The sequence below is a fragment of the Artemia franciscana genome, chromosome 1 (genome assembly GCF_032884065.1).
Source record: "Artemia franciscana chromosome 1, ASM3288406v1, whole genome shotgun sequence".
Lineage (NCBI taxonomy): Eukaryota > Metazoa > Arthropoda > Branchiopoda > Anostraca > Artemiidae > Artemia > Artemia franciscana.
The window spans coordinates 7912225-7925308 of NC_088863.1; the positions used below are offsets into that span (position 1 = coordinate 7912225).

At 37.3% G+C, this 13084-nt stretch overlaps 3 protein-coding genes across 3 annotated transcripts in view; all 3 read right to left on the reverse strand.

Annotated features, from left to right (window-relative positions):
- Positions 1 to 13084, reverse strand: part of LOC136025011 (histone-lysine N-methyltransferase, H3 lysine-79 specific-like) — a 469133-nt gene that overhangs the window by 253631 nt on the left and 202418 nt on the right. The window lies entirely within an intron of this gene.
- LOC136025019 (trichohyalin-like) overlaps positions 1 to 13084 on the reverse strand; it is a gene marked incomplete at its 5' end in the record, with an annotated part of 228437 nt that overhangs the window by 112840 nt on the left and 102513 nt on the right.
- LOC136041565 (uncharacterized) overlaps positions 1 to 13084 on the reverse strand; it is a 76304-nt gene that overhangs the window by 34519 nt on the left and 28701 nt on the right. The window contains exon 5 of the mRNA XM_065726290.1: positions 5221 to 5310. Coding sequence (XP_065582362.1) covers positions 5221 to 5310 — 90 coding nt within the window. The remainder of the gene's footprint in view (positions 1 to 5220; positions 5311 to 13084) is intronic.

Here is a 13084-nt window from a genome sequence, read left to right on the forward strand (position 1 = left end):
CAGGAAGAGTACATTATCGTCACTATTTGCCTTGAAAAGTCCAATCTGACATTTTCAAATTTATGAAATAATTGCCGAAAACAGTTTGCTAAGGTGCATTCACAGGTAGGATCTGTAGGCCAATTGAAAGTTCAATGAAACTTTGATCTTCCCGGTCCTGTTGATCCTGTCTTCGACAAAACTGAGCAATAGTTTTTTTGCAACTATCTAAGAAGCGTGAATATGACTTTTAGACGCAAGAGCGATGACAGAAAAGTTCTATTAACTTGATTTCGAACTATTAGCTTCTAAGCTTCAGAGATTAACCCTTCGACTCCATTAGAGCTGAAAATTCGTAGAAATGCTAGACAAGGAATTTTTTTTTTCATTTGTCAATTATTTTTTATAGAAAAAAATTAAAGAATATACCAGCAGGGTGAGTAAGAATTTTCGACAGCTATTACGATGCCCCCCCCCTTGTATAATAATGCTTTAGTGGCCCCAATAGGATAGATTTAAACTTTGTGGAACACCTTTTGGTCTATGTCTGCTAACATGCTCTGTCTCTCCTTATTCTTTAGAAAATTACAAAAACCTGCTATATTTTCAGCATTCTTTTGGTGGTGCTTGTAGCTGGGTAACTGATGACAGTTAACTGATACCTTTGGGTAATTAAAACATCAGGCAGCAATATCAGCTTATTAAATGTCAATAAACTGAAATATAGCATAGAAATGCATTAAACGGCATCTCAGATAAAAAGAGAGCTACAATTTTGCTGTTTTGTAGCTAGTTTAGAAGGGGAATCTTGCACCAAGATTACCTCATTTCTTTACTAGGTTTCATCTTTTATCTTATTTTATTAATTTTCTTATTACGGAAACATTAGAAGCGGCAACGATGGCAATGGTCAGGCATGGTTCCGAAATGTGGGTACTTTAGAAAATCGCGGAAGATTTTTTAGATGTTTTCCAGAAGAATCGTCTACGCAAAGTTTTGACACCTGTTTTACTGACTGAACATATTAAACCACAGGTTGTACAAACGTATACTTTTATCAACATTTTTAGGGTTATAGCGACAGAAAGGTTGATGTGGCTAGGTAACGCTTTAATGATGAATGACGGCAGATCACCAAAGAACGCCCTTTACAATCATCGATTTAGCGCCAAATAAAGAGCAATGTGTCCTTGAATGGAGAGTAAACATGTCGTAAAAAAAGATCTTAAGGACCTATAACTTATTTGGAGGGGGTAAATAGGGAAAGTTTGAATATATTCGGATGGAGGAGAAGCAAATAGATCTCTGGCTCTGGCGGCTAAACACTGCACTGAATATAAAGAAGAAGTAAACACATTCTAAGTTTAACAAAGTTTTTTTTTCCCCAGAGAAAAGTTAAAAAATTTATTTCACTTCTTTTGATGTTGCATAATTTACAATTTTTTTTTTATTTTTGGTATTCGAAGGAACGACAGAGAGACTTTTCGCTCAGTCCTTTTGAGCGAGCACCCTTTCACATATAGGCCAACTTCAAAACTAGTTCAAAGAGTACAAACACAAATAAAAAAAAAAAAGAAACCTGAAGCTCATATGCACGAAATGACAAGTTTTAAGCACTTTGAAATTTCTCCGGAATCTGGTCCCAAAGGCTCCCCAGCATGTGCCTAGTATTGACTAAACAAAAACAAAAGATTACAATCAAAAATCCTTGGTACTCTTCAATCGACAGTATCTTGAATACAACTACCTACAAGAAGGCCAAATTACACATTGTTTTCTAAAACAACCTGATTTTTCACTCATAGATTACATGTTTTAAAAATACAACCCAAAATATCCCTTTAGGCATTGCTAAGAGATATCTAGACTGTTTAAAAAAGTTCTTTTCAACATCACGTAGAAAAAAAATCTTTAAATGGAGAACGGTTAAATTCCCGAATAATATATCATGCTTTATTGTAAAGTTTTAAAAGTGGCTTTCACTTTTAAAAGTTGACTTTTAAAGCTTTAAAAGTGCAGGGAAAGGTTGACATCCAAAATGACAGGATATTATGAAAGAAAAGACTGAATACGACTGTAAGAAAATGATTCTAAGAACCAACCATTAAAATATAACTTTCAGCTTAAGGATTCCGAAACTTCCAGAGAATTTCATTTTGATCAGGTCAATATGATGCTTGAATCAAAATTTAAATCAAACAGGATACAAAGAAATAGAGCATAATGATCTTTACCTCTTGTTGAGCCTCTGGCCATAGTCATAAAAAAAGTACCCTTTTCATAACTTATTATTGTTTACCCTCTCAACTATTGTTTTCACCCCTGGCCATAGCTATTAATTTATTATCATTCTGTCCTTTCTTTTAGCTCACTTTAACATTTTCCCTTTTCCCTTGAGAAATTAGCTAATTATTTAGTAGCTAAAAACCCAGGCTGACGATGAGACATCACTCTGGCTAGACAGAGAATTCTAACCTTGGGAGAAGTGAGGGTAGTTGGGATACATAGTCTTTAATAGATTAGCACAATATCTCGCACTTACCAAATAGCGTCATTATGTGGTCAAGATCTCAAGGGCAGTCTAATCGTGTAAATATTCGGATATTTTCTGTTTTGCAACCAGTCCCTTTGTGTACGTTCAAGGGACAATTGGAAGGTTCTTACTATTTACAGGTACCTATATTTTATGTTTTAGCCTAGTTCATATATTTGGAAAGTTAGGTACCATATTTTCATAGAAGGGCTACTCTCCTATATGATCGAAATACCTTCTAAGAAACAGGATATTTGGAAGTGCGATTCAAATGACTGGGCCAGTTTTTGAGTACTTTCTCCCCAGCCTACCATCGAGCGCTTCGGCCTTAAGTGACGTTATGAGTAGACGCGCCAAAAGGATACTTCCAAGATATATTCAAATGTTACCTTTTCAGAGACGATTCAGTAGGTTATGAGGACATAACTGTACGAGCTGTAATTAACGTACGTAGTACGTAGTCTGTATGTAGTACGTAACTGTACGTAGGTTGTTTTATATGGGTACGGAACAGTGCACCTCAGTATTGATGTGGCCTCCTCCTTGTGCAACTAAAAAGCTCTGCTTAAAAACCTCTTGATGTATTTATTTCATTTAAGCCAGAGCTAAAGTCAGGGTTTAAGTCCTTATTTTAGCTTTATTATTCTTGTAATAGTCATTTCTTATTTTTTTGTTTAAATACATATTCCAGTTCCGTCTTAACCATGGTCCTTAGGCTTTATTCATTTTAAATAAAATCAATTTAATGAAACATGACATATTTCCACAATTTATTACTTGACCATCTGAAATTATTATTTTTTTAATCAGTAGTTAATATTGAAACATTTTACACTTCATTTATCTTTTAAGCTGCATATTTACTTTAGTCCACATTTCTGTTTATTTCTTTTTTTACTTTAACATGCTTATTTCCAAATCTGACAAAAACGTTGAAAATATTTTTAGCACGTTAACAACGTTAAAAATATTAAAAAAACAAAGGAGGATAATCTTCAGCTAGTGAAGGAAACGCATAAAATAAAGCAAATATCTCGGCCAAGACCTCCGCTAAACCACCCTCAATGCTCAAAAACTGTGACCGAACTTCTAAGTCAATAAGTTTCTCGCTGTCATAGGGCCATTGCCTAGCTGTCCTCACCTATCTTGGGGCTGACAACTTCACTCTGATTTCTGCACCCATCAGGCTATGGCCAGAGAACTTATCATCGCCTCTAAACGCCCGCAAATCACATAACGACGCGTGCCACTTCTTAGCAATAAGAAAGTGGTCGATCTGGTTTTTTGTGTGTTCATCAGGTGAAGTCAAGGAGTTTTTATTTCTAAACAAGTTTACAACAACAATTGACAAGCCTTTCAACCGGCAAGCTGAATCTTTGTACAATAATAAAAGATAAATCAGATAACAATTTGAGTTTTAAACAATTGCCACAATTGCATTTTAATCACGTTTTCAGAAAAGGAAATTACTTTTGATATTGTATAATTTAAGATGTCAAATCAGTAAAAATACTAACTTTCAGATGTATTAACGCATTTTCTATCTCTTTAGAATAAATTGCGGAATTGCAGTTTTTTAGAATAAGCTGACGTTTTGGACTGAGTCCATTGGTGAACAAAGCCTCAATATATTCTGAACTGACAAATTTAAAACAGAATAATTAATTCTTTTCAGTGATGATTTTGGTCAGTCTTAAAGCACGCAAAACCTCTAGTTAAATATAACACATTTGGAAATCCCCTCCATTACTTGACGATCAAGGTCTTTTTTATTCGTACATTTAACAAATGCTTAGTCAAGACAATCTGCACACTTTTGATTTAAATTTACAAATTGTTTTAATTTTAATCAAGCACTGAGACACAATACTGACTTGGGTATAAATAGGCTATATATAGGCACCCATGGATTTTCTTACCTGAAAAAAAAAAACATTTAGATAGGTCTAGAGTTTGAGATAAGTCGTTTAGAGCCCAAATTTTGGGAAAGAACTCGTGTGACGTTAATGACGACGAAAAACTGAGTGATCCTATGTTTATATACATTTCAACAGCATAATTTAAATGATTTTCCCCTGGGACTGCTCGTATTGGTTTTAGTATCTAAGACGAACACAAAATTAAATAAGAGGGCAAAATAGTTAGAACAAATAAAGAAGAAGGCATGGAACAAAGAACAGCAAAAATCACTCTGAACAGCTAGAGAAAAAGGCATCGAACAAAGAACAGCAAAGATCACATTGAATTGCAAACGAAAATGCTACACAAAACAAAGTGCAGCTAGCATTGCAAAATTACAACAGATTCATGAAAGATGATGCTTAGCACGTCTGTGACTGACAAACCGAAAGGATGAATTAATTTTAGTATCATTCACATGTTCAAAATCACACAAGGTGACACATGACTCAGAACAGCATAATAAAATGGCATAGAACAAGAAACAGCAGCAAATCATATTGAATTCCAAACGGAAATGTGACTTAAAACTAAAGATAACTAAAGATAACCCAATAATTTTGCTATTACATAATTTAGATGGTTCAAAATTACAATAGAATAAGGAAAACAGCGGAAAGGCAGGCAAAACCGTCACCGGAATAACACTAAAACAACATTAAAAAGTAATAAATTAAAAAAATAATAATAATTTGCATATTATTAAAAATGATCCGCCAAAGTAATAATTGCAAGAAAAAGTAGTCTACCTCTAAACCTTTTTCTCTGGTAATAATTTCAAGATTAATTGATGTTCCATCTGCTGTAGTTTGATTTCTAGTAGAGCTATCCATCCTTAACTGTAAGAAGATAAATAAATGGTAAAAGGAACAAAAAATGACACAATGAACAAACTGAACCACTGAAAAAGAGCTCTAAATTTGAAGAAATTATTAAAAGAAGAAAAAAAATCAAAGTAATACTATCTATATATAGAAAACAAACAATATTTGTAGAAATGAATCAACTTAAAAGATCAAATGTCCAAAGCAGAAACAAGTCCAAATTGAGAATACTGCAAACACTGCTGAATAAGTGAGCACTCTTATCTTTATAAAAAAAAAACTAAGATTTTGTAATTAAACAGATGTGGAGCCTTAGAAAGTGTTGTAAAAGCTTACATAACAAAAACAACACTTGCTTTGGTAGAAAAAATCTTAGTAAAAAAAAACGAAAAAATGGGCATGTTTAGCTGGGCTGTTAGGGGGGAGTTCGTCCATGGAGGGTGCATACCACCTCCCCAAAGGCCTCTGGCTTCCCTTTTCTCCCTTTGGCTTGGTTTCTTTCTGCCCTTGGGCTTCTCCCAGTGCTCAGTGCTCTGGTTTTGACTGGGGTTACCCCCAAATTCAGGCTTGCTCTGCTCTGTGTGAGAGCACCAGCTTGTTTTGTATGCGCTTGTCTCAGCCTCAGAATTTTTTTAGCCCTCCGCCATTTCTGGCTCCAGGCTCAGGGAGCACATGATTGATGATGATGATTCACAGTCACTTTTCAGTAACTCCTCCTCATTCACGTTCATGGCCCCTGTAGATGGGGATTTTTCAACCGTGATTTTAAGCAACAAAGCATTTTCAGACTCGGAACAGGGCATTGCCTCGAGGGAGTCCCCGACGCACACCCTCAGCCATCCCCTCTGGTTTTCAATCCAATTCCTACTAGGTGTATGTAAGATTATTCACCGTCTGACAGGGCAACCGCGTGAGTGACAGCTCAAGGCACGATCCATGGGCCTGAGGCCCTCTCTAAACGGCGACTTCTGACGCGAAAAAAAAACGAGTTTTGTCCCCTGTATCTTTCACCTTAATCTATCTCCGGAACTTCATTCCGGTTTATTCCTTTATGACTTACTTCTATCTCCATCATTTCATCCTTCATCAGTGTTCCTCACTCACCGCCTCAGTGGTCAACAAAGAGTTGAGGAGCACCCCAAATTGGAACCATATATTTGCAATGGTATTATATAGTCTGTGAACATACTATGTGCTAGTTATCTAAAATAAAATGTTGTAGCCTACTTCAGATATCAGATTGTGAACCCTTTTGAAAAGGTGCCTAGCAAAGACAATTGAAACTGTTTCCGTTTAGCCCTAGAAGGTTGACTGAAAAGGATTTCAACCTTTCTCTCATTATAACCCTGGAAAGCGGGACAGATCCACACTTTTCGTAAAGCTTATTGCTCGGAAAAGGGACAGTCAGCCGGGTACCCAGAACAATCCTTAGAAAATTTCTCTGCAAAACTTCTAGCAAATTATCATCCAATCTTCAGATTGCCCATGCTTCAGAACCATATTTGACATCTGTCATCACTGTAGCTTAAAATATTCTAATCTTGGTTTCCATACTTATCTTCCTATTCTTCCAAACTTTTTTTTAACCATGAAAAAACACCCTGGGGATTAGCCATTCTATTTTTAACATTTTCATTGCTCACACTATCTTTACTAATAATACTACCAATGTAAGTGATGCTATCTACCCGATACAATATTTTCCTTACACAACGTCACATTTTGATCTTCACTTATTCCTAGCCTTAGCGACTTAGTCTTCTGAACATTAATTTTTAAACCTATTCTAGCACCCTGAACTCGCAGAACTTCTAAAGGTTAATTCATTTTGCTTACACTTTTATCTAGGATGCTTAAATCATCAGCATAATTTAAGTCCAGGAAAGTTTTTACTCCGCATTTGATTCCGTGTTCTCCCATTGCCTTTCTTGTGGTCCTTAAGACAAAGTCCATCAGAATGATCCATATAAAGGGGATAGAGCACAATCCTGCTAAAATCCTGATTTAATACTAAACCAACTGCTAACATTATTTCCTACTTAACCACAGCAGTGTTATCCTTGTACTCTGCACTAATCACTTTAATTTATTTGTCTGGTTTACCATACAAGGATAAGACCTTCGCTAAAGCTCTTTTATCAACAGAATCAAACGCTTGCTCACGATATATGAAACTGAGCACCAAAGGTGTTCGATAACTTAGGCACTTCTTAATTATTAACCTAAGATTGAAAATTTGGTTGACACATCCTCTACTTTTTCTGAAACCGCCCTGTTCTTCTCTTATAACTTTATCCACAGCACATCTCGGTCTTGAAAGTATCATATTTTCTACCTACAGAGACCAGTCTAATGCCTCGATAATTACTACACTCACTTTTTATACCCTTTCTTATACAGTTATTTAATTAGGGGTTTCCTACAATCGCTAGTTACTTTCCTTTTTTTTCAAAAAAAAAAAAACTGTTCAATTACAGCATAAAATATTTCATTCACATGCCTAACAGCACAGAGATTGAAAGGTAAGGCAGGCCTTATGAGCATTGCTAGAAAGTTTCAGGGTGTGTGGGGTTGGCGAATTCCACCAGGAAACATTAGGTTTCTTCCATTTTGTTGTGTGTTAAACTGTTCTTGTTCTATGGACTTAGGGGCATACATTTCAGGTTGATTAGGAAAATACTTGTTTCCATCTCTTTTTTCATTTTTTTTTCTGGGGGGGGAGGGAGTATGCCCAGCCTGGTTTTATGTGAGGATCCTCGTGGCTTGTATTCCTTAAGCTGGCTTCAACTGACCAGATTCAAACTCTTTACAGGTCATTTTGTGGCCAGACAACCCCCCTTCTTCAAAAACAAGAATTTTTCTAAGCCTAGAGTTTAATTTTGAAACTTGCAAGGCAAATAGACAGTCGAGACAAATTATACACGAATGTTTTTCTACTACAACCCATCTGCAAACCCTGACACTTATGGGTTTAAGTTTCAAACCAGTAACTGAAAAGCTCTGTTATTGCCTTTTTATTGAGTCATCTATAGCTGTGATGAAAAAATTTATTTGTTGGATTTTGACAAGTAATCCAGAGACAATATCCAACAAAATAAACAAAAAGTAAAAAGGATTTATGACAGGAGGCTCTAAAGATACTGCAGTTCACCAATTGATGTGGCGGGTATAGCAAGCCTTAGAATGTAAAGAACACCCCTTAGGTATATTCCTTGACATAGAAAGAGCAATTGATAGGCTACTTTTGAATCCATAGAAACGGTCACAGAGAAAGCAAAATTAGATAGATTTATTTCGAAATCGAATTCCCATATGCTAAGGAATCAACAGACTATTGAGCTAAAGGGAATAAAAAAAAATCAAAGCCTGTTCAGAATTGATACCAGCAGGGGCAGGGGGGTGATCTCCCCATATATGTGTAACCAGGCCATGAACAGCCTGCTGAGTTTATTAAAATAGAAATATGTATATAGCCAGGCATATACGAATGACCTACTATTCTTACTGAGAGGAAAATATCTAAGGACACTTCTTCAATTGGGACAGCCTCTGCTGGACAACATCCAAATATGGTCACATAATCATAAACTATATTTAGCACCTCAAAAAGTGAAGTAGTAGTATTCACAAAAAAAAAATAGCAAGCTACCTTTGCTCTAAAAATATATGATCACACATTATCCCTGAAAAACAGGTGAAACACCTAGGGATAAGGATTGATTGATCACCAACTGAGCCGGAAAACACATTGTCTTGAAAAGGCAAGAAAAGCCCCAGCTTCCCTAGCTGGGGCTTGACTCCCAATAAGATCATGTGTTTACATAGGACAGTAATTAGACCTGTTCTGTCATATAGAATAGATGTTGGGTCAATTTGACCCGAATTTGCAAGCCTCATAACCCCCTTAATAAGGATGCAAAGGCTAGCATTCCCAATAATTACATGAGCATATCATGAAACCACTACGGCATCCATAGAGCTTATACAGGGACTTCAGCCCATAGAAAATGTTCTAGAGGAAGAAGCAGTTAAAAGTGCTGTCAGACTACAGATGAACCATCAATGAACTCAAAGCCGTCTTGGCTAAATGATTGGCGCGCTGGTGTGAGAATTCTTTGTCCAAGGGCGTGGGTTAAATCCCAGTTTGTGACCAATTACATGGTTTGGGACATGGGTCAGTAGCGTGGGTCAGCTCAGCCAGAGTCGACTGAGCTCTAAATGGGTACCTGGAGAAATCTGAGGAAGGTAAGCAGGAGGGGTGTGTGAAAGCACAGAATGGTTGGCAACAGCCCCCACTGCACTTCCTGGCTGAAGGGCCATGAAACGAGGGTCAGCACTACTAGTTTGGACCTTAAGGGTCTAGTGTTGTCTTACTTACTTACTTCAAGGAGGCACACTCGTGCCTCTATAAAGAGGCGACCCACGATAATGTTAACCGATCTTCGGTTCCAGTGGTCGCAGAGGGATGGGGAGGGATGCATTTCGTAGCCCGAGCTCCAACTAAGAAACTTGCCAAATTTCATCCCCCTCCAAATTTTCCTCATGGGGAAAATCTGGCCGAAAGTTTCGACCCGTCAACCCCAGCCCCCCTTTAACGTTGTCCGATCGGGCTGAAATTCACAAGTTAAGGTCCCCTAGGGCCCAGGAGCTTATCCGCGAAATTTCAGCTCGATCCAATAACTCCTTCCCTGTTTTCCAGAAACCACGCATAGCCACTTAAAATTCATTTTCTTTTTTTTCCTAGACGCCTACAGGTCACAGCCGACATCGGATCTGTGTGTACGAAGACTTATTCGATGCGGAATTCTCCGAGTAATTTTCCTGGAAAGTTTCGTAGGAAAATCTTAACCCCCCGAAAGTTTCGACCCCCCAACCCCACCCCAACCCCCTTTTAACGTTGTCCGATCGGGCTGAAATTCACAAGTTAAAGTCCCCTACGGCCCAGGAGCTTATCCGCGAAATTTCAGCTCGATCCGATAACTCCTTCCCTGTTTTCCAGAAACCACGCATTAGCTATTTAATTAACGCATTTCTCTCCATAAGAGCCCATGTTAATTTGAAATTTTTAAAAGTTATTGAGAAGTTATATTTACACACATGCAAGTGATTAGCTCAGTCGGTAGAGCGTGGGACTTTTAATCCTCTGGTCAAGGGTTCAAGTCCCTTACGGGCGGTTTTTTTCACAACATCAAAATAAAAGTGTATAATTTTGATAACACCTGGACAGCTTATCAATTGAGAGATAACAGAATATTAGCTTCTTATGAGCAAAAGAAACATTTCGGTCATTCTATCTATTTTTTTCTATTTTATACAATGATTTAAAAGCGGGGAGGGGCGGCAGCCACCCAAGTTCCTCTCCTAATTCCTGTACGAGGAGTACAGGAATTATTAAATTACATCCACCATGGATTGTAGAAAAACGTACAGAAATAATACGAAAAAAACTTCGTTTTCTTAAAGAGTTAAAGAGGCTGCGTCCCAAAGTCGAACCTTAAAACGTACAGGAATTAGAAGAGGCAGTTGGGGGGCTGCCGCCCCCCAAACCCCCAGCTTTTAAAGACTCTTTTGTACAGGTTTTTTGTTTTCTTGCTAACCCCCCGCTCTTGGCTTCGGAAAGGCCCTCTTTTAATTAACAAAAAATTGAAATGAATGAATAATGGAATAACTTCGAAAAATGTTAAACACAAGAGGACAGGAGAACCATTGCGCCGAAACTAGTAATTAGTAACAATGAAGTCCCCCCACAAAAAAAAACTGTACAAAAGAGTCTTTAAAAGCTGGGGGTTTGGGGGGCGGCAGCCCCCAAACTGCCTCTTCTAATTCCTGTACGTTTTAAGGTTCGACTTTGGGACGCAGCCTCTTTAACTCTTTAAGAAAACGAAGTTTTTTTCATATTATCTTAAAAAGAACCCAAAGACAGCAGATACAAAATAGGAAGAGTAAAAAATATGTTGGACGAAATTACACACCGGGACATCGGGACACAAATGACGACCGGGACACCGGGACATAGGGAATATAAATGACGACCGGGACACTCAAAGAGAAAGCGACCGGGACACAAGGAATGTTCGATTAGCAATCACCATCAACAAAGCACCGGGACACAAATGACGATCGGGACAGAGGGAATATAAATGACGACCAGGACACTCAAAGAGAAATTACAGACCGAGACACCGGAACACAAATGATGACCGGGACACCGGGACACAGGGAATATAAATGACGACCGCGACACTCAAAGAGAAATTACAGACTGGGACACCGGGACACAAATGACGACCGGGACACAGGGAAACAACAACAACGGGGACGCCGGGGGGCACAGGAGGATATATAAATGACGACAGGGACACAGGGAATGTTCGATTAGCAATCACCATCAACAAAGTTCAAGGGCAATCATTAGAATAATGAGGTATATATCTGAATACAGATTGTTTTTCCCATGGACAATTATATGTTGCATGTTCAAGAGTCGGTAAACCAGACAATCTATTTATATGCACAGACAATGGGACAGCCAAGAATGTTGTACATTCGCAAGTTTTACGTAGTATATATATATATATATATATATATATATATATATATATATATATATATATATATATATATATATATATATATATATATATATATATTCACAGGTGGGACACAGGGACACAACTACAATGGCACGTAACGACTTGTGCGCGCGGGGGGGCTTGGTGGGGCGCGACCACCCCAACAGCTAGTTATCTATATATATATATATAAAAATAAGTTGTCTGTGTGTGTATGTGTGAGTGTCGAGTGACCTCATGTTTGTGTGTCGACTGACGTCATGTTTGTCGACTGACGTCATTATAAGGATTGAGCTGTATGCGTCATGAAATTGTTTGTCGACTGACGTCATGTTTGTCAACTGAAAAAATTACATACCGGGACATCGGGACACAAATGACGACCGGGACACAGGGAATATAAATGACGACCGGGAACCTCAAAGAGAAATTACAGACTGGGACACCCGAACACAAATCACGACCGGGACACAGGGAATATAAATGACGACCAGGACACAGGGACAAATCATTAGAATAATGAGGTATAGATCTGAATACGGATTGTTTTTCCCATGGACAATTATATGTTGCATGTTCAAGAGTCAGTAAACCTGACAATCTATTTATATGCACAGACAATGGGATAGCGAAGAATGTTGTATATTCGCATGTTTTACGTAGTTAAAAACATAAATATATATATATACATATATATATATATATATATATATATATATATATATATATATATATATATATATATATATATATATATATATATATATATATATATATATATATATATATATATATATATATATATATATATATATATATATATATATATATATATATATATATATATATATATATATATATATATATATATCTATTCACAGGCGGGACACAACTACAATGGCGCGTAACTAATATGGCGCGTAACAACTTACGCGCGCGGGGGGGCTTGGGGGGCGCGAAGGGCCCCAACAGCTAGTAGTAAATAAATTAATAAATAACATATAGCAAATATTATCCAATATTATCACAGAATTAGATGTAATTCCTCCTATCCCTGCGGAAAGTGTACTGAGTTCTTTTGCAGCCTCATTGGGCTCCGTAACAGCCTTTCCGTTGACAAAAAAGTCTGGAAGGCAATTCTGCTCTCATATCATTTCGTCACAAAAGCGAATTAATGATCTTCCAGACTTTTCATCCATCTTTCCAAATTTCCGATG